General features: G+C 35.4%; 1 protein-coding gene across 2 annotated transcripts in view; it reads left to right on the top strand.

The window, feature by feature from the left end:
- Nucleotides 1-23,071, top strand: part of Dcc (DCC netrin 1 receptor) — a 1,151,759-nt gene that overhangs the window by 965,546 nt on the left and 163,142 nt on the right. For both annotated transcript variants that reach the window (XM_028864828.1, XM_028864827.1), the window contains exon 15: nucleotides 15,090-15,284. In XM_028864828.1, the coding sequence (XP_028720661.1) occupies nucleotides 15,090-15,284 (195 nt within the window). The remainder of the gene's footprint in view (nucleotides 1-15,089; nucleotides 15,285-23,071) is intronic.

The raw sequence follows: 23,071 nt of genomic DNA, 5'->3' as shown, positions 1-23,071 counted from the left end.
CAGAATTCACCAGATGGTCCACCTGAATGGTTATCCAATCCCAATTGATCAGCTGTAAAAGCATGTACATAGGAACAATACTAAAGAGACTCAGCAGGACACTCACACACACACATAGAGACATTCACACATATGTACACACAAACATACACATACACACACATACATACACATACACATACAACAGCTAGTATAGTTGCCATGGAGTTTAATAATATTTGAGTCATTGAAAAAATTATACACATACCTAATAAATATATATACCATAAGGAAAATTATGTTTCTGGTTGTTTTTTTTTTTTAGCTCCGTGTTAGCACTATTATTTGTGGTCAAATTGTATCAAAACACAGCGTGAAAGAGAAATTAATTATCAAGGAAAAGGAAAACAGGCATATTTGTTACTTTCCCCAATTCTGTGAACAAATCTCTAATGTGGAGAAACTTAATGAGGAAGAATGTATTTTGGATGATGGTTTTAGTATATACAGTACTAAATATGTATAGCACATACAACATGTCAAAGAATTCATGGTGGTAGAAGTGTGAAGTAGCTAGTAATGTGTCCACATCCAGGAAGCAGAGAAATGTTACTGCTCGTGTTCAGTGTGATTTCATTTTCCACTTTTGTGCAGCTGGGGCCCCAATCCCTGGGACCAACAGTCAGACAGGTCTTTACATTTTTTCATCAACTACTTCTCTCTGGCAAGGCCATTGCAAACAAAGATACCTACCATCAATGCAGTACCCTACTTGTTTCTCGATCCAAGTACAATCAAAATTAGCCATCATAAGCATTATTATATGAGTGAGAGGATGGGAATCTGCTCTGGAATTCTATAGTCAATATGAGAATAGAGGAGTTGAAGGTGTAGCTAAATTGTTAAGAGTGCTTGTCGCACAGTCACAAAACATACCCTGGATTTGATTGTTAGGACTGAGTAATCAATGTGGTATGGAGATAAACGCCTATAATCCTGACACTTTGAAGGTAGATGGATGGGGAACAGGAGCTCTAAGTAATCCTTCCATTACAGAGTGATTTCAAGATAATCTTGAGCTAATGAGTCCGTCTCAAAAGTAAACAAATAAAATAAGAATGTGAGGCAACCATCAGAAGTAAACAGCACTTTTAAGGAAGTTTTGAACTATTTGTGGAAAAGCACCCAGACATACCATGACCTCTGAATAGTTTTTAAACCCCTCACAGTCATTAAGAGTTGTAGATACAATATAGAGAACAGAATAAATAGTCTCATTTCCCAACATTTATCACATTATCTTTTTAACACCCTGAGTTCATATCCCCTAAATCCAATTTACACATAATATAAGTTTGTTAGAACATATAGATAGTTGCATAATCATTATAATGAATAAATAATCATGTATATGAATATATGTTACAGCCTGTTCTTCAAACTTTGCAGGCCAGAAGAGGGCACCAGATCTCATTACAGATGGTTGTGAGCCACTATGTGGTGGTTGCTGGGAATTGAACTCAGGACTTCTTTCTGGAAGAGCAGCCAGTGCTCTTAACCTCTGAGCCATCTCTCCAGCCCTTGTTTTCCTTTTTAAATAATTTAAAGACTACCAATTTACTTCATATTCTGATTATACTAAAAATTCCATGAAATACCTCCAATTACTTCAAAAATAACATTTAGGAAACAGAGCGCAGTCCAGGATGGCACATGGCATATGAGTTTATCACTCTTCTCATCAGCCATGATACTTTTCTTCTGTTATGACATATGGGGAAAATGGAATTTTTGTTCTAAAGACTGTTCTAACATCTGTTTTTATCTAATTATTATGGTGGTACTATTTAAATTATTATGTTCAGTTCTACTTTCTGTTTGTTTCATAATCTTAAATTCTTTATATAAATGGCAATATATTCAGAGATTTTAACACATGTCTCAGAATTAAAAAAAAAAAACTACAGGAAATTATACAGAGGATTTTCCCAACATAATTAAAATATGCACAAAATTAGAATCACATGTTTTATCTTTCAAGTCATGAAAAAGTGTTTACTACATAGCTATTAAGAATTGGATTTGCCAGGTGGTGGTGGCGCACGCCTTTAATCCCAGCACTCGGGAGGCAGAGCCAGGCGGATCGCTGTGAGTTCGAGGCCAGCCTGTGCTACCAAGTGAGCTCCAGGAAAGGCGCAAAACTACACAGAGAAACCCTGTCTCGAAAAGCCAAAAAAAAATTTGGATTTTAAGTTTTGAGTTCATAATGAACATGTCTGAATTGTGTTATTAAACTAATAATCCATACTAAAATGATACCCAATATGTTCGTAAATAGAAAACATACTTGCAAAGAATATATTGCTCCAAGTAAAATGTAGGTTTACTTTCAAAAGAAATCTTTAGGACTTGACAAACAGGCAAACAGGTTTAATGTTTGCTTTACTGTAGTAGGGATACTTAATGATGCTCTATAAAACTGATTTTCATTTTGACAAATGCCAAAGAAGTATTTGCTTTGTATTAATTTAGTTTTAAAAAAGTTAAAGTCACTACAACGTAAATGCATCTAAGTAAACAATTATAAGTTAGGGTAAGGAGTGGGGTTTGCATCCATAGCAAAAGCATATTTACTCCTTGGAAATTACCTCGATGTCCATGTGGTACTTGATGTGAGGGGAAATATGCAAGTAATATGTCAAGAAATGGAATTTTTCCATGGACTTTTGGTAGGAGTAATTTATGATAGTAAGTTGATTCTTGACAGGTACGTTTAGAAAATCAGTCCTCAGCTGCTGTTATAGTACAATTTAAGATCGGAGACTCTTACTATAATTCAAGTGGAGTTCATTTTGTACAAGGATTGGAGTAAGGAAAACCAAAGCTAATTTTTCTAAGAAATTGAAAGTCTGCTTCAGTTCTTGGCCAAGTGGCTATTGAGAACCCCAGAGCAACAGTCTATAAAGGAAAACAGAGATTAGTTAGAGTTGGAAAAATGTCCAAATTTCCAAGTACATGAATCCTGTTCCTAGCCATAGCAAACTTTAATTTGTTCATAGAATGTTTGATGTCCTTATGAATTGCTTTGGTGAAATGATCAATTACTATGTAACACACACACACACACACACACACACACAGAGAGAGAGAGAGAGAGAGAGAGAGAGAGAGAGAGAGAGATGTGTATGGATTCTGATTCATTAAGTTTGAGCCCTGCTTCAATTATTGTATAATCATGAAATAGTAATTTAACCTCTCCAAAACTTAAGTCTAGTCATATAAGAAAGTCATAACAATTGAATGTATCTCAAAGTCACACCAGAGATTAACTATAACAACAACCAAGTACTTGACATGTGCTGTTATTATTGGTTTTAACGTATTAGACCCCAGCCTTTGCCTATAGTTCATTTTGAGAGAATAACAAAATATTACTACTGTTTTTTATGATGCATTTGTTTGTTTGGGATGATAAAGTCGTGTTTGCATTAAGGAAGCAGGGATAGTCACCTCTGATACAAATGCGGACATATTTTTAAACTTGTTAAGAGCCCACACATCTTGTATGTGTGTGTGTGTGTGTGTGTGTATGTGTGTGTGTTACTTATATAATAATATTTAATAATAAAGAGAAAAATTGTAAAACAGTCATTGATGATTTTTAAAAATTCATGTTAATAAGAGTATAAGCAGCCTATAAAATGTGTATTGTTTTCATAAGAACCTAAGAGCAAGTATTATGCTAAATTATGAAATAATTAAAATATTGTCTTTAAAATCAAGAGGCTGGCAGAGGTTACAACTATTTCAGGTATTAAAATGTACAGATTTCAGTAGGAAAAATGAAACAATTTTTTGAAAAACATACCATTTCACTTCTAAAAGTATTACTATTTTTAGAAAAACAATTATTGAATATTTGGAAATTTCAAGAAAATATCTTAAAACCATTTGAAATAATTAGAAAATTTTATAAACCAGTAGGTATCTTATATATAAATACAAAAGGTGATTTCCCTTTAAGTAGCAATGATATCATTAACTAATTATATTAATCATTAAAAAGAAGGAAACAAAAACTTAAACTAAAATATCTCTACAGCTAAATTTAACAAGATATGGATGTATGTGTTCAAAGAAAAATATTACATTTTTATAAAAATATAAAATGAGATATGAGAAAAAAGAACATGCATATATATACACATACACATATATAAATACATATGTATATACAAAGAGAGAAAATACTCATTCCTGGATGACTATGTGAGCACTATGTAAATGTTAATTCTTCCCACATCAATGATTAATGCAATTCCAGTCACAGTCAACTTTATGTGGAAGAATAATGTAAAATAATTCCAAGAAAGTTACAAAAGTATAATTAACATTTGCTATAAAATCTGATTAAAAATCAATCCAATGATATCCAGCATAGGAATACATAATTAAATCAGTATAACAGAGAATAAAAGGCAGAAACATTTTTCTGACTATTTGAGGACGAAATGTAAAATCAAGTCAGCACCTTAGTCACACGGTGTTTCACCGAATGTTGCTGGGGCCATGACCAGTATTTTTCATAGGTCGTGCAATGTCTTATTTCCCTTTAACATTAGTTTAGTGAAGTTGACTCTGTGGCTAGAATAGAAGTCAAATAGGTGACCAGATCATTCATGGCATAGTTCATAACAGAAAGCAGCAGTAGTCAAGAGAACTTACTATAGTTTCTGTCTTTTGAGACATCAGGGTAGAAGAGTAAAGCTTAAACTAGCTGTGAGCTGACCATATCACTGTTACTGACTTTTTTGTTGTTTGTTTGCTTGTTTTTGTTTTGCTTTGCTTCGTTTTTTAATACCAATTGTGAGAATGAGTTTCTGTTTCAAAAAATAAACAAAAACTACTCATTGTATTCTCTGCCTCGAGACTACATCTAGGTACCACTCCTCAAACATAAAGTCCCAGCCTGTTGCTCCCATCCTCACCTCCATTTCACTTTTTTTTCAATATCCTTGCAATAGCCATGACCTGCATTCTTACCTTCTCCACCCCATCAGTTACATTCAAACCAGCACACTTCCTATTAGCTTGTCATCATTTGTCACCTGAAAGCAATGTCACACCTGTTCCTTTGACACCACTTGGTCTTCTTATACTCTAGACACTATAGTGTTGCCAAATTGATTGTTCATAGAAAGACATGATGCTATCATTTTATTGTCCAAACTCATCTTCATTTGTGCTCATCATCTCCTCCAGTCTGATGTTCAACTATCTAATCTGGTACTCAGTTCCGCTCCAGCTTCACTTACTCAGCTACAGAAGTCTCAAGCTTTTGGAGTTCATGGGCTGGCTGCCCAAAAGGTTTAGGGAGTATATTTTCAAATCAACTTGTCCATCTTCTGCACACTTTTAGGTGCATAGTCTCTATGTCAAACTCCTCTCCATAGGTGAATACCAAGGATCATGCTTTGTCTTGAACTTCCTGGTGTCTTACCCATTCCATATTACACAGTAGATGGATAAGTTATGACATAAATACAGCTGGGAAAGCATGTGGATTGTAAATAGCACACAGTTTGCTTCTTCGTTCATATCTACTGTTATTTTGAGAAAATAATAGTTACATCTAGATGTATATATTCTTCTGTTTGTTACACTTTTCTAAAACATAGGACTGCATCGCCTTTCTCTTCTGTTATGAATTAAAAACAAAGCCCTGGAAATAGATATGTCCATTCATAGCTCACACACTTCATGTTGGTTGCCTAAAATAGCTATGAATGTAGCCCAATACCAAATCATAAACTTACATGATGCATCGTGAGCTTTTTGTTTCTTTGAAAATATATGGCAAAAGTTAAGACATAGCTGCTAGTTGTCTGAAAAGTATCTTGACTTGGAATTTTAAAGATACATTGGTATATCTTCAAATCACAATTTGTATACCCTTTTAGTAGAAGAACATTTAATTTATTTAGCATACTATTTGATAAAGACTGGGGCCTCCTCACATATGTAGTTGTTTAAAAGGAATGTTTTTCTGACAAATCTTTATTCATTTTTTTCTTAGTATTAGAAACCATGTAGGTTTTTGTTAGGCTCCTTATTACATTAATAACTAAATTTTGCTAATATAAATTATGTGTGTGCTATACTTACTATTTTCATAAACATCATCTCATTTAACATTTTACACATGTTATGCACTGATATTCAATAAATATGATACTAATTATCTCAATATTTCTACTTTTCAACAATCATTATGAGTGAGGTAGCCCATTCCATAAAGACAAATACATATTTTTCTCTCATTTATGGTGTTTAATTTGTATTCTTTTTGAGACAGGGCTTCTCTGTGTAGCTTTGCACCTTTCCTGGAACTCACTCTGTAGTCCAGGCTGGCCTTGAACTCACAGAGATCTGCCTGCCTCTGCCTCCCGAGTGCTGGGATTAAAAGAGTGTGCCACCATCGCCCAGCTTAATTTGTATCTATAGATATGTGATTGTGTTTCTCATTTGAAATACCCACAGAGATTAGAAAATTATCCTGACTATGAAGGATCAACATGAGTATATTTTAAACAGAGTGTAATTTTTCTGTTTTATGATGAGATGACAGCTAAAGGAACTTAGTGTTTCCCAAATATCACAAATCAGGCTAACACTCAGTGCATTTTGTGGTATATAACTTTTGGGAATCAATCTCCCCCAAGATCCAGCTATACCACTCTTGGGCATATACCCAAGGAATGCTCAATTATGCCACAGGGGCATTTGCTCAGCTATGTTCATATCAGCATTGTTTGTAATAGCCAGAACCTGGAAACAACCTAGATGCCCTTCAACTGAAGAATGGATAAATAAAATGTGGTACATATACACAATGGAATACTACTCAGCAGAGAAAAACAATGACATCATGAGGTTTGCAGGCAATTGGATGGATCTAGAAAATCATCCTGAGTGAGGTAACCCAGACTCAGAAAGACAAACATGGTATGTACTCACTCATAGGAGGATACTAGATGTAAAACAAAGATGACTAGACTGCTACTCACAACTCCAGGGAGGCTACCTAGAAAACAGGACCCCAAGAAAGACATAAGGATCGCCCAATGACAGAGAAATGGATGAGATCTACATGAACAACCTGGATGTGAGTGGCGGTAATGAAGGGCAAGGGTGGAGGGAAAGAGAGCTTAGGGAAGCGGGAGATCCCAGCTGGATCAAGAACAAGAGGGAGAACAAGGAATAAGAGACCATGATAAATGAAGACCACATGAGAATAGGAAGAAGCAAAGTGCTAGAGAGGTCCACAGAAATCCACAAAGATACCTCCACGATAGACTATTGGCAATGGTAGAGAGAAAGCCCAAACTGACCTACTCTGGTCATCGGATGGCCAAACATCCTAACGGGGTCATGCTAGAAACCCCATCCAATGCCTGAGGGAACCGGATGCAGAGATCCATGGCCAGGCCCCAGGTGGAGCTCCAGGAGTCCAATTGGCGAGAAAGAGGAGGGTTTGTATGAATGAGAATTGTTGAGACCAAGGTTGGAAAAAGCACAGGGACGAATAGACAAACGAATGGAAACACATGAACTCTGAACCAATGGCTGAGGAGCCCCCAACTGGATCAGGCCCTCTAGGTAATTGAGACAGTTGGTTAGCTTGATCTGTTTGGGAGGTACCCAGGCAGTGGGACTGGGACCTGTCCTCAGTGCATGAGCTGGCTGTTTGGAACGTGGGGCTTATACAGGGACACTTTGCTCAGCCTGGGAGAAGGGGACTGGACCTGCCTGGACTGAATCTACCAAGTTGAACTCAATCCTCAGGGAAGTCTTTGCCATGGAGGAGATGGGAATGGGGGGTGGGCTGGGAGGAAGGTAGGGGGGGAGAGAAGGGAATCCATGGCTGATATGTAAAATTAAATTAAATTACAAAATAAAACTTTTAAAAAGCTATTAAATCATCACACATCACACCTAAGAAAATGATAGGAATTAATTATTAAGAAATCTATACGGTAGCGTTCAAAGGTGAAGAAACAAGATTTATGGTGGAAGAGGCCTAAGGAGATAATGTCGCTCTGTGGAACGAAGTGCTGCCAAGTGGGCATGAACACATTGGCATGTATTAATCATGCTAAGGAAGACAGAACATGGCTAAATCGATTGCCTTTTGGAATTTGCTGTATTAAACCATATCCTATCAAGGACTGTAACAAAAGTCTACCAAAAATGAACCCCAAAGAGCAGTACGCTAAATGGAGAACAAATGAGTATTTTTCCAAAGTACCAACTTCCTGACCCTACTTGTCAGTGCTACACACAGCAGACGGCACACAGCAGATCATTTTCATTTAAAAAAGTGCCAGGAGAGACAAATCTTTTTGATTACTAGGAAGGGAAAAAAACCAGCATCAATAACTGTATTTTCATCTGATTTCATTTCTACATTATTCTCTTTCTCCCTTAAAATTCTTATCTGGTGGAGACAGCTAAAGAAAATTGCGGTAATTTTATATATAATGACAGTTGTGTTTAACACTACGGAAAATACAGACTCAATACCCATATGTTGGAGCATTGTGTGCCAGGAACTGTTCTAGAAGCAGGAGTTTGAGAATTTATAAAAGGGAATGAGATAAAAAAGCAATGGAATAATTACATTAAATTGTTAGCATAAAAATGTAATAAATCCTACAGGAAAAGTAAAAGAGCAATAATTTGGGGAAGGCTGGCTTCCCTGGTTAAGTTAGTACCCGGAGAAATGGGTTCTTCACAGCTGTAAGCACACCATTGTCCTGAGTACTCAGCTGGCCTTTCTGGTGATGTTGGGGCTCCTCTTTATTCTTTATTGCATTAAAAAGTGTTACTATGTGTGCATACCTCAAGGCTTTTCCATCATTATAAAAAGGGAAGTGTAAATACATGCTGCTTTTCTGCACTGAGATATGTAATGGGCTTTTTATCAATCAGTTAAGATCACAGGGCCAGAAGGAAGGCATCTTTCATGACAATGTTAGAACTAGGCATTCTGATCAATAATATATGACCTCCTCGTCATAATAACTGGGCCAAGAAATGGCCCATAATGCAGAACAGCAAACTAGGACTCACCTACTTACTTCTGAATATAAAACAGAAATGGAAAGTTCCCTTTTATTCTTCAGAATGAGATTTCTCCCATACATATAACTTTATGGGATACTAATATGTATCTGGTGTATTTGAGTATAGCCAAGTATCAGCATGAAGCAGAGAGATGGGATGAGTTGATTAAAGGGAAGTGGTGTAAAAACAAAATTAAAAAAAAAAAAAAAAAAAGGTCAGGAAGATGAGGGGGCAGAGGCAAAGACCACAAATGGCCTGAAAGTTTCTAGTATTACAGTGTGGGATGGAAAATTTCAGGGTCAGATTTTGAACACAGTAATAAAATGATCCTGGTTGCATTTTTATTAATTACTCACATATGCTGTACAGATATATTTAAACACTTGTTTTAAATACCATCTATATCCTACTGGCTTCCTTCTCTCTCTCTCTCTCTCTCTCTCTCTCTCTCTCTCTCTCTCTCTCTCTCTCTCTCTCTCTCTCTCTGTGTGTGTGTGTTTATATTTGCATCTCTATAAATGTATTTCTAAGTATGATCTTTTACCGCAAACCAGCCTTACATGTCCAATTGCTTCCCTGCTCCCTCCACACACTTACAGACACTCAAATTTAACACAATTCAAAACCGTGTGTTTCCCTTCACCTCAATAGATCCTCCCTGCATTGCTTAAACTAAAATCCTCCAGCACATCCACTCAGACAAGTGTTAAAGCCTTTTGTTTGTCTGTTCTCTGTGCTCCTTCCTTGATGTTACCTCAAGTTTAATAAAGCAATCCATTAAAAATAGCAATCCAGTTGAAAATAGAACACAGTTTATGTGCCACATCCTTGCCAGGAAACACCATTCAACACCTTCTTGTCTTGCTTAATGCAGAGTGTTATCTGGGTCTATCACTTTTAGTCTCCTTTTCCTTCCTCCATTCCTATTTTGGTTACACTAATGATGTGTGTGTGTGTGTGTGTGTGTGTGTGTGTGTGTGTGTGTGTGTGTGCGCGCGCGCGCGTGTGCACATGCTATGCCATACCTGTGCTGGTCAGAGGACAGCTTGTGAGAGTTGGTATTTTCCTTCTACCACTCAGGGTCTGGGTATCAAGCTTATGTAATCAGGCTTGGCAACAAATGTAGTTACTTTACCTGAGCCATCTTCCCCACCAATCTCAATTGTGCGAACATAGACATAATGTAAAACTCACCTTCTTAACGGTTCTTCAGTATGCAGTTTGGCTGCGTTGAGGATAATGACTTCCTTCTACAACTATCACCGTCGTCCATCTCCACATTGCCTTCTTAACAAGCTCAATGCTAAAGCAATTAAACAGTAACTCATTTCTTTCTTCTCCTCCCCCCCGGCAATTATTATTCTACTTTGTGGCTCTTTGAATTTGAGTATTCCAATTCATATAAATGGAATGAAATCCATTCCTTGGTGACTGTAAAGTTTAACTTCATATTCACTAAACTCATATTTGCATGTTCAAAAGTCTTTTCTCTCTTGAGGTAGAAGGATAGTCTGTTGATTTGTCACATTGTTTTTGCATCTTCATCCATTGATTGACACAGGGGTTATTTCTACTCTTGGTCACTCGTAATCAATGTAAATATATGAACAATGGTATGTGAATATTTTACCTCCAGTTTTGCCATGCATATGTGTATATGATTATGCATATGTATAGTCATATTTAGAAAATAATTGTGTAATCATGTCTAATTCCATTAATTTTCTGAGGAAATTTCCATTGAAGCAAATACTGACATTCTTACTAGGTAACTCATTTGATTTTCTATCTAACCCTCCAAGCTTCAGGTTTCTTTGGTTTCTTCAAATACCAAACACATTCCTTAGCAGGTCTTTGTAGCAGTTGTTTACATTGCTTTCCATTTCACAAATTTGCAAGACTTCATTAACACTTACTTTAGACTGTAAGAGGAAATGTCCTTTGTGTATCACTTACTGAACTGTTAGAAAAGCATTTAGCAAGTTCTCCTGATTTCCTTTTAAATTCTGTTTATTTAATTTTGTATTTCTTCCATTGACACACTATCTACACTATAATTGGCCTATTAGAGATGTTGTGTAATGACTGAAATGTCACAATTGTTAATTTTATAAACATTGGGCTGGAGAAATGGCTCAGCTGTTAAAGGCTAGGCTCACAACCAAAATTTTATAAACATTATTCATTAGTGGAAACCTATAATCATTACTCAATGATAACATATGCATTATAGAAACAAATTCTGTCACATCCTGATGAATGGCAACAGACTTCCATATCATGATTATTCAGGTATAGGTAGAGAACTGGGTCAACATTAATTTGAATATTTCAGGTATTGTGAGCTTTCATATTATCTCAATAATTATTCTGGTAACTTCTTTATGTTTTATATATGCAGTCACTTTCCTAGAGATAATTGTAAAATCTTTCAAGTACTTCTGAGGAGCAAATTCCAAAATTGGATCCTTAGAAGTGGTGCTTATGTCACATACTTTCTATTGAGAAATCATTGAATTCATATTTTACAGCTCACTTTAGTAATAAATGTTTTTATAACCTATGAGGTCAAATATATGAATGAAAGTTTATTCTGAAGAATAATAGGAATATTGTCATATTAAGTGAGTAGGTGGGTATGAATTGGCTCTTATAAATTACGGAAAATACACTGTCCTAGTTATTATGATCAGGAGGCCATATATTATGGATCAGATTCCCTAGTTCTAACATTGCCTTTATATATACTTTTCTTCTATCCCTATGATCTTAACTGGTTGGCAAAATACTCCAAACATATAGATTGAGAAACAATCTAGTTAAGACTCCAGGCTCAGTTAGAGACACCATCTCAAAAGAAAACTGGAGCAGTGATTAAGAATAAGTCTCAAATAGGCATCTGGCCTCCATTTCACACACACACACACACACACACACACACACACACACATACACACAAACGTAAACATACACACACAACATAAATACAGAAAGTATTAATAACATTCAGTAGTTTTCTTGAAATAAAATTAGGCATATTGTTTTGTTTTAATAATTATTTCAAAACTTAAAATACGTTAAACAGAATGTACTATGGAACATATCATATACCAATGACAGTTGCAATACTGTACCAACAGGGTTGGAAAATATTAATCCCTCTATTTTTATCTATTTTACTACTTTACTTAGAGAAATACTTCACAAATTGTGTGTTTCTGCTATAAAGGTTTATATCCACATTTTGAGACATAATTTTTAATGATGCCTTTGCATATTATATAACAGTCTTATTTATGGAAGAAAAATAATAGTTTGTCCCCTCTTGCTCACAAAAGGACATCTTTAGGAAAATGAAACCATCTTTAGAAAATTCTGTTGATGTAACATATTTAGTCTCTTTTGGAGTGATTTGTATATGGCACCTATTGTCATAAGTTTTTAAGAGCATTCTTCCTTTTACCACATACACTGCAACTCTCAAGTGGAATATGAATGAAAGTAGTGTGTAGGGAGATTATTATCTTTTGATATCAAATCACAAAGGAAAGATAATATAGTGTTACTTGAGTAATCAAATTATTTAACATTATTCAATGAGTCTACATCCAAATATCTTTGATAGAGATAAATAAAGAACACGATTGAATGAGGTTCAAATCACCTGTATTTCTTTAGTAACTTGTTAATTTTAAGGAACTACATTTAAGCATTAATAGACTATCAGGGTCAAAATAGTCACTTTATTTTTTTTCTCAAAGTACTTAAGTGATTTTCAACATAGCCTATATATATATAAATGTATATATATATATTCTATCATAATATTTATCATAATTTACTATAAATATTTTCTTACATGTAGATTTTTCTCGTGTTATAAACTACAAGAATTTAGGTAGTGTGTCTACTATTTCTACATTCTGTATTCTATCATAGATACATGGCTTTATTGTCATGGTTGGTTTTTTTTTTTTGTCAAAACCAACACAGGATAGAATCTGAAAAGAGGAAATCACAACAGAGAAAATGTCCCCAATAATATTTGCTGGTAGATAAGCTTATAGGGCATTTTCTTGATTAATTATTGATATGAGGGCACCCACACCTATTGCAGGCAGTGTCACCCCTGGGCAAGTGGTCCTAGGATGTGTAAGAACGCAAGCTAAGCAAGCCAATAAGCAGTAATCTCCATGGCCTCTTCCTGCTCTGACTACCCTCAGTAACAGAATGTAACCTTGGGACTATCATTTGAAATAAACACTTCCTTTCCAAGTTGTGTTTTGTCATGGCATTTTATCACAACAATAGAAATCCTAAATCAATATAATAATAATAATAATAATAATAATAACCTACATTCCAACATGTGAGATGCTATATAAGTATCTGTACTAATTAAAAAGTATCAGTGTATTTTAGGGATAAAGTCAGATTTCAGAAAGATGATGTAGCAACCATATCAGTTTAGTAGTAAAATTCATTATTTTTGTATACTGTCTCTTTAAAAGAAAATGTTAGAGTGCTACAGACATTTTTTTGCTAATATTCAATATCTCTTGAGAAGTTAGGTACTACTCATAATAAGATTTTTTTATGCATTATCTCTCATTAAGTCTTTTAAATACCCTATGAAACTGTTCCCAACTTTATCTTCACTATACAGCTGAGGGAACAGAGGCTTACAAGTAAGGTCTTACTTAACAGTCTCATAGCTAGAATCTAGTGCACAATTTAGCTTAGCTCTTTCTTAACTTGAGTCAAGCACTATCTGGCATGTCGATTTAATTCGGAAAATTAGTCTAGTGACTGATAGAACATGGTATGAAACCAAACTCTCCCAACATCTGGACCTGTGTGTCTTCAATCCAGAGTGCTGTCTCCTTTCCTCAAATAACATATTTTGTCCGAGTTAACAAGTAGTGAGCCAAGTACGTTTTGAAACATGCTGGGCAGATCACAACTCCATTTTGCTCATCTTGACAATCCATTTTGTTAAAATATTTTGCTATGTTTTTTAAATGGTATGTATATATTTGTATGGGCAATGGGATATATGCTCATTTGTGTAGGTGCTCATGGAGGCTAGAGGAAGATGTCAGTTACAGGTGACTGAGTCACCCAACATTGATGCTGAAAACCTAAGCACATTCCTCTTCAGGAGCAGTACATGCTATTAGTAGCTGAGCAATCTATCCAGTTTCCTCTAAAATTTTCTGAAAATAGGATTGGTACATGTATTTTTATATTTGTTTAAGTTGAGTAAATAATTCTTGGACAGGACAAGTTTCATTGTTTTATGGTTTTTTTTAAATTTTTTTGTCTTAATTTTTCAATTTATTGATACTTAAGGAATATATGAAGAAAGAAAAGTAGGTTATTAAAATTAAGATGCATAAAACTAGATGTGCCTACAGAAATAGCATTTAAGAAATTCTCAGTGGGAGTGCTGGGGGAGGGGAAGAATATGATCAAAATATGTTGGATGAAATTCAAGAAATTCTTTAATATGGCAGGAGAGATGGTTCTATCAGTAGAGTGCAGCCAGGCAAGCGTGGAGACTTGCGTTTGGATTCCCAGCACCAATGTAAAAACCAGGCCTTCAAGTACACACTAAGACCACTGCTGAGACAGGGGAGAAAAGCAGGTCCCCAGAGCTCACTAGTCAGCCAGTCTAGTGAGTGAGGAGCAGGTTCAGTGAGAGAAACTATCTTTAAAAAGATGGTAGAAATCTATAGAGGGAGACATCAGGTATCTACCTCTAGTATCCACATGTGTGTATACACAACTCTCACACACACACACATACACACAAAAGCTTGTAACAAATTAAAAATGAAAAATTTAGTAGGTACTTGTAAAGAAGGACTGAATTAATGATTTGTATTTTGAGTCTGTGTGGAATAACATATTCTCTTATTTAAATGGGATATTTGCTATTCTTTTGACTTAATAAAAGGCTTGCCTATGTCTTTGAATCCTAGAGTCTCAAGTCCCTGACCAGCCAAGCTCCCTTCATGTGAGACCCCAGACAAACTGCATCATCATGAGTTGGACTCCTCCTCTCAACCCAAACATTGTGGTGCGAGGTTATATTATTGGATATGGCGTTGGAAGTCCTTATGCCGAGACGGTGCGTGTGGACAGCAAGCAGCGGTACTATTCCATCGAGAGATTAGGTGAGTAGCCATTGATGCTTATTCTACTGAGAGAAGAAGGTAGTTTATTTTCAATTATTTTATTTCCTGGAAAGTTGGTCTTGGAGATTATGGTTTCAATGTGTACCATGTATTAAAAGTTATTTCACACATACACACACATAAACACACAGGTACATACACACACATATACACATTCACATTCAGATTCTCTTATCTCTCTTCAATTTGGAGATTCTGATCTAGAGAACTCTATGATGAAAGCTCTGCCTTTCTATAATGAAAGATACCACACCATTTGCCTTTCATTGTATGCATAGGACAAAGTGTGTTGGATATGTTTTCTCTTTCTGACCATCAAGGAAATGTGTGATCTTAATAATTCTTGTAGAAACAAAATAATACATTTTAAAAATTTATGGTACCTGCAAGGGAGATTTCTGTTGATTTTTCTTTACAGTAACTGGTTGCCTTCAATATCGGTAGGTAAAGCATTGTGGCTATGTCATTATAACTGTAAAATGCGACAAAAAGGAATATTTTCATTCAAGGCAGCAAATCTCTTCTCCATGTATTTATACTTCCTTTCCAATCCTAATCTCTTATTACAGTGGGCTTCATTTTTGCATGAATCCAGTGCTTTGATTGTGGTCTTGTGTGAGGTCAGGTGTGTGTACAAACCCTCAGTTTATTTTATTCTGATTTTCTATAGTATTGTAAAGGATTGTATCATTAAGAGAGGAAAGTGATAAATAATGCATCAGAATGCCAATAAGTTAAGTAATTGTCACAAAGTAAAACGGAAGTTCAGGCTACCTGTTGATTTAATACCACATTACTGGCAATGAAATGCATTGACCTCATTGGAAATCAAACTTGATTAGGGGCGGGAAGCTCTCTAGTCATTTGCTGTGTCCCTCACAAACAGGACATTTGTGATGAGAGGCCTGATTTGAATCTGAATAGCTACAACGCAGGAGTAAGAATAGATTCTATCAATGCAGAAATAAAATTGCACCAATCCATTTTCTCTGTAATTGCTCCAAACACTAATGAGAGAATCACCTACTGAAACTGGCCACAATTATAGTTAGCTTGGCATTTAGAAATAATATCCCCCCAGTCAGTTCCAGAGTATGAATATAAGGGCAATCACAAAGCTCATATTTTATGGCCGTCAAACCTGTGTCAGGGGACTCTCAGTTATCCATTATTCAGAATACACCATCTCTGACAGTGCATCTTTATTCCACTAACCAGACAAGGCAAGTTAGCAGGGCCATGCCCGAGCCACTGGCTGTATGAATGAATGCACTGCAAAACCAGCAAGGCTGGAAAGAAAGCTGCACGACTTCACGATGTCCTTTAATAATGATTTTTCTCATTACCGAGAACTTGGAAGTCCAGGGAAAGATGACCATTTTGTGACATCAACATTGGCCGGCTTTCCTAAATATTAACCAGAGAAGAAAACCATCTTCCTAAGGTGTGTTCTAAAGAACAAAGAGGAAGGCTGAGGCGCACCTCAGCAGCAAAGTCCTTGTCTCGAGGAAAAGAGCAAGTGAAAGTTCAAATTTATGGGTGAATTTGTGCTTTACAGCTTGTTTGAGTAGAACATTCATATGTACACACATAGAGACAGATGTACATACACACACATATACATACTCACATAGGCACTGACATATATGTATTAACTCTCTCTCCTCTCTCTCTCTCTGCACACACAAATGTTACCACAGAATACTTTTAAGCTTACCTCTTAAAATATGAATGTTGATATGAATATGAAATTAAAGTATATATTGTTTTTGTTCATTAGGGTACCTTAAGGTTATAATTTTTTTATTAAATGGGGATGAGAAGATTAACTTCTTATAATTTTCATATCGATGATAGACTTACACATGTCCACAGACAATAAAATGAAATTACTAATTGCTTCATTTTTGATATTTAGCACTAAAATTAGTGTATTTGTCAATTTTTTAAGTAACTGGCAAAATACCTGAGCCACTACATATGGGAGATAATATTGATCATAGTTTCAAGGGGATGAGTACATTATTGTGTGGAGGACATGGCAAGAGATCAGCTGTCTCATAGCCTCCTAGAGTGAAAGCAGGGAGCAAGCATTTTGTGAAAGTACCAACTTTCACTCCCTATCTCTTTCCTTCTACCTGGTCCCCACCCAGTCGATGGGATGTTTCTCTCCACAAGGAGGCCCTGTTTTTCCCCATTATCTTATCTAAAAATAACCTCATAAACACAGCAAGGGTATGCTTTAGCAGTTTCCTAGGTATCTCACAATTCATTCATAGACAAGCAAGTTAACCATTATAGTAGACATATCAGTTTTCATAGCTTCACTTAGGAAAAATATTTATAGAATATTCAAAGTATTAGAACTACCAAATTGTCTAGTATATATGTTTTCCTCATGATAAATTGACATTTTAGATTTTTTCTTTTATTGAAAATAGATTTTTTTCATATAATGTATTTTTTTGTGGTTTGCTTCTTCCATCTCATCCCATATTGTGGTGGTATTGTGTTCCCCAAAATATTGTGTACTCTAATAAATTTATCTGGGGTCAGAGAACAGACAGCCACTAGATACAAAAGCTAGAAAATGGTGGCACTCACACCTTTAATCCTAGCATTCCAGAGATAGAAATCCCTCTGGATCTCTGTGAGTTCAAGGCCACATTGGAAATAGCCAAGCATGGTGACATGCCTTTAATCCCAGAAAGCCAGCCTTTAATCCCAGGGAGTGGTGGTAGAAAGCAGGAAGATATATAAGGCGTGAGGACCAGAAACTAGAGGCATTTGGCTGGTTAAGCATGTGGCTGGTTAAGCTTCAGGCTTTCCAGCAGCAGTTCAGCTGAGAGCGATTGGGATGAGGACACAGAAGCTTCCAGTCGGAGGAAACAAGACCAGCTGAGGATCCGGCGAGGTGAGATAGCTGTGGCTTGTTCTGTCTCTCTGATGTACCAGCATGGACCCCAATAACTGGCCTCAGGTTTGATTTTATTAATAAGAACTTTTAAGATTCCTCTACACCATATCCCATTTTTAAGAAAAGAAAAATTTTAAGAACTGCATAGTAGTTTTACAAATAAATATCAGGAAAGTTATTAAACAATTATGCATAATGTCAGTCATAACTTCAAGTATTGGATTTGTTCTTTAGACTATATGACAGCTGCTTGCTTTATGATTGACAGAAAAACCTCCTGTTCTCTTAGAGGAGAACCATTAATTATAAACAGTATTTTGCTTATGGCTAATAATTATTAATATGTATATAGTGAGTCATGTAACCTGCCTTGGGGCTGAAAATATAAGATCATTTGAAAAATATTCAATATTACCCAATAAAAATGAATAACTTGTCTAGTGTATGTGTACAGTCTCATTAACCATTTTTTCCATCAGAAATTTACAATTAATCTGCTGACATTTTGCTTGTTTGATTAAAGAGATGTAGTTCCAGGTTAAATACACACTCATAATGGAGATCATTGTAAATTTAATTTAATTACATTATTTTATAAAGAGCTATATACATATTTATCTATTTCTTATTCCTTCTATATGTGTAGTTATTGATATATAATAAACTATATATGTAATGTATACATTCCTTATTTTTTAAATTAACTGATGCATAATGTATAAATCTGCTTTTAAAATTTTTCCTTTACTTAAAAAAATCTCTAACATATTCATATTGTAAAGATAGTAAATGTTTTCTTTAGACTTATTACTCCTAAACATGTTTTGAAAAAGTTTAAGTGGGATTCTGTTTTAAATTTATTTTCTGGATATTTAATTTAAAATCATAAACAGATTTCTTAGTATTAACTATATCTCCTAAAACCTGTTTAATTCCCCATTTTGTCAATTCTGTAGATGCTATGAAATTTCCCACTTAGGCAATATAAAGGGGAAACACTTGGACACATAATTTCTGGGACCTCTGCCTCTCATTTCTTTCTCCTGCTTTATTGCAATGGTCAGTGAGATGATTGAAGAGTGAAGGGAAGTGCCAGATGCAAGTGTCTTTGGCTAATTTCTCATCTTGGGAAAATTTCAGTATTTACCATGAAATGGGAGGAAAATTCTTAAATATGTCATTTATCCGACATTTAGGAATGGCTACACATTTTCTAGCTTTCAAGCAATTTCAATAACAAATTTTTAGAATGCTTGTAAATTGATTTTCCCTCTCTTAAAATGTTATCTTTTTTTAATATGACATTTTTGAAAGGGAACTAAACTTGAATTTTTCATATAAAGTCCCAAATGGTCATCATTCCTTTGTTGTATGATTACATTTGATTCATTATTATCTTTGTAAATTTTTTGGATTATATTTACTGGTTATACTTGTCAAGAGTGCTTTTGTATTGTCTCTATCTATTTTCTATTTTATTAATGTTCACTGGCTTGAGAATGAGTTATCTCTAGCATATTCTGCTCTCTCTTGCATTTTCTTAGGTTATTTAGAGTTTCATAGTTTAGGGTTTCTCTGGTTTTTTTCTATTATTGATTTCTATTTTTATCTTAGCATGTATAAAAAACATACTCTTTGATAAAATACTTTTAAAGTTATTGAGATTTATTTTATTGATTAACATAATGTAAATTTGTTAGTTAACACAAAGTTGAATATAAGTGTTACACAACTTTAAAACTTTATAAAAATGCCAGTTGATTAAAAATTACACCAAATGATTTTCAGATCTTTAATAACTTGTAGCATGAATCTTAAAAAGTTCTTATTGGCCGGGCAGTGGTGGCGCACGCCTTTAATCCCAGCACTTGGGAGGCAGAGCCAGGCGGATCTCTGTGAGTTCGAGGCCACCCTGGGCTACCAAGTGAGTTCCAGGAAAGGCGCAAAGCTACACAGAGAAACACTGTCTCGAAAAAAAAAAAAAATTTCTTATTGATAAGGTCAAACCCAGACCAGGTACTGGTGAATTCTGGAAGATCAGAGAAACAGAACAAGCCACAGCTAACCTCACCTGGCCAACTTCTCAGCTGCTCTTGTTTCCTCAGACTGGAAGCTTCTGAGTCCTCATCCCAATGGCTCTCAGCTGAACTGCTGCTCGAAAGCCTGAAGCTTAACTAGCCAAAAGCTTAACCAGCCAAATGCCTAACCAGCCAAATGCTTCTAGTTTCTGGTCCCCATGCCTTATATACCTTTCTGCTTTCTACCACCACTCCCTGGGATTAAAGGCATGTGTCACCATGCCTGGCTATTTCCAATGTGGCCTTGAACTCACAGAGATCCAGAGGGATTTCTGCCTCTGGAGTGCTAGGATTAAAGGTGTGATAGCCGGGCGGTGGTAGCGCACGCCTTTAATCCCAGCACTCGGGAGGCAGAGCCAGGCGGATCTCTGTGCGTTCGAGGCCAGCCTGGGCTACCAAGTGAGTTCCAGGAAAGGCGCAAAGCTACACAGAGAAACCCTGTCTCGAAAAACCAAAAAAAAAAAAAAAAAAAAAAAAAAAAAAAAAAAAAAAAAAAGGTGTGAGTGCCACCATTTTCTAGCCTTTGTATCTAGTGGCTGTTCTGTCTCTGACCCCAGATAGGTTTATTAGGGTGGACAATGTTTTGGGGAACACCATACCACCACATCTTACCTAAATTTTCTGATCAATAGTCCAGTGGATATCTATGATTAGTCACCAAAATCAACTTGGAAAGTGTTCTTAAGTCAATATACTTATAATTGTTACAAATTCATAACACATTACCTCTGTATCCTAAATGTCCCTTTATCATTTATCCCCATACTGTAGATTTCTTGGTTTGTGTTAATGTTGTACTTAATATTAATCTAGCCACTCCAAGCTTCTGGGTTATATTATATAATATACAATGATAGTTAACAGTGTCAAACGTTCACATCTTTATGACATCAGGTGTTGCTGGAGGGCTTCTCTTCAGATCCCACCAAGCCCCGCAGTCCCACAACCCACATATAAAATAATCACTCAGACGCTTATATTACTTATAAACTGTATGGCCGTGGCAGGCTTCTTGCTAACTGTTCTTATAGCTTAAATTAATCCATTTCCATAAATCTATACCTTGCACGTGGCGCGTGGTTTACCGGCATCTTTACATGTTACTTGCCCTGGTGGTGGCTGCAGTGTCTCCCTCCCCTTCTTCCTGTTTCCCCAATTCTCCTCTCTCCTTGTCCCGCCTATACTTCCTGTCTGGTCACTGGCCATCAGTGTTTTATTTATATAGAGCGATATCCACAACAATCAGGTGGGAATCTTACACCACTATTGATTACTACAGAGACACAAGGGGATAAAAAGGTTCTTAAAACTCTACATTATCCTTAATCTAGAAGTCTAGATAGTTAAAACTTTCATATTTCATTGCATACCTCTTGCTTCCTAAAGTGTTTTAATTATATAAAAATAAAGAAATTTGTGTCAGTTATTATTCTTTTCATTCCTATTATCACTTCAATGATGCATCATAGAAGACATAAGACATGTTTTTATAAACCAGTGACTGAGGAAGTATATTATAAACAAGCAAAGAATAAATAAGTATAGAATAGAATGGAATGGAATTGTACAAAGGGATGTGAATTCTGAACATCTATCTATAAAAATAAGGAAGAAGGATATTTTCTGCTGTCATGCATTCTTGCATCAGAGTTCCTAGATTTTGTAAGCACCAGCAGAATTTGGAAGTCAGTGTTTTAGAGATGTAAGTATGAATTCTGGATTGACTATTTCAATAATGATAAAATTCTATCAAATTAAGTATTTAGAGATTGTGGATAAATTTATCTACTTCCAAACATTATCAAAATCATTTTAAATACTCAAAAATATTTTATTTTGTACCATTTAATAAAAGATTTTAAGATGTCTAGCATAGCATAAACATATAATTTAGCTCTATTCCTAGCTGTGGTCATTCATGACACAGGAGCCTTTTTCTCCCATACTGTAGAACTGTCTGTTTCTCAAATGTCTATTCTAGAACAGAAAACAATATACCTATTCTAGAGTTTATTTATGTAACTTAGTTGAGATAATAACCATGGAACCAATTTTAATTAAAGTATACGTGTGTAATTAAGGCACCGTTTTTATTATCATTTTGTATGTTGGTTGTATACTAGCAGTAGGCCATTAGTTTTTAAAGAAGTGGAGAGTTTCAGTGTTTTTTATTCAGAAGTAGAAAATGCATATTATTAAAATTGGTTTACTGAAATGAATTGGCATGAATAAAATACAGTACACTGACTTTCAGTTCATGTAAGAGACAAAATTATAAACTCCCCCATTTTAATACAGTCAAATATTTATTTTAAATCCTGGGAAGAGAATTCCATTTGCTCACCAGAAGTACTGCTTGCCTAGGGAGGAGTGACAGGGGCTATAAAAAGGTCAAGCTGCAAGATCATTGCTCTGAATACAACAGAAAGAATGGATATTATCTCCCATGCGTTTGTTTTTTTTTTCAGGTGTCTTCTAAATGTATAGGCATTTTCAGGCAGTCTTTAAGGACAGCTGCGGGGTGATTCATTAATAATGCATTCACTCTATTTGTAACTCCTTTCTCACACTCTACTCTCTGAGGTCCAAAGCAGATACATTGTCTTATACCTGGTGAATTTTTTAAAGCTATTTGGAAAAATCCATTACAAAAGATGAATACTATTATTGAACAAGAGGAGAAAAGATCATCTCATTGGAGCACAGGCTTTCTCTCTATATATATATTTCATTGGAAATCTGATCCCTCTCCTCCTTACACAAAGCGATAA

Source organism: Peromyscus leucopus, chromosome 19 (genome assembly GCF_004664715.2).
Source record: "Peromyscus leucopus breed LL Stock chromosome 19, UCI_PerLeu_2.1, whole genome shotgun sequence".
Taxonomy (NCBI): Eukaryota; Metazoa; Chordata; class Mammalia; order Rodentia; family Cricetidae; genus Peromyscus; species Peromyscus leucopus.
The sequence above is the reverse complement of the archived record's forward strand: the minus strand, read 5'-3'. Positions and strand labels throughout refer to the sequence as shown.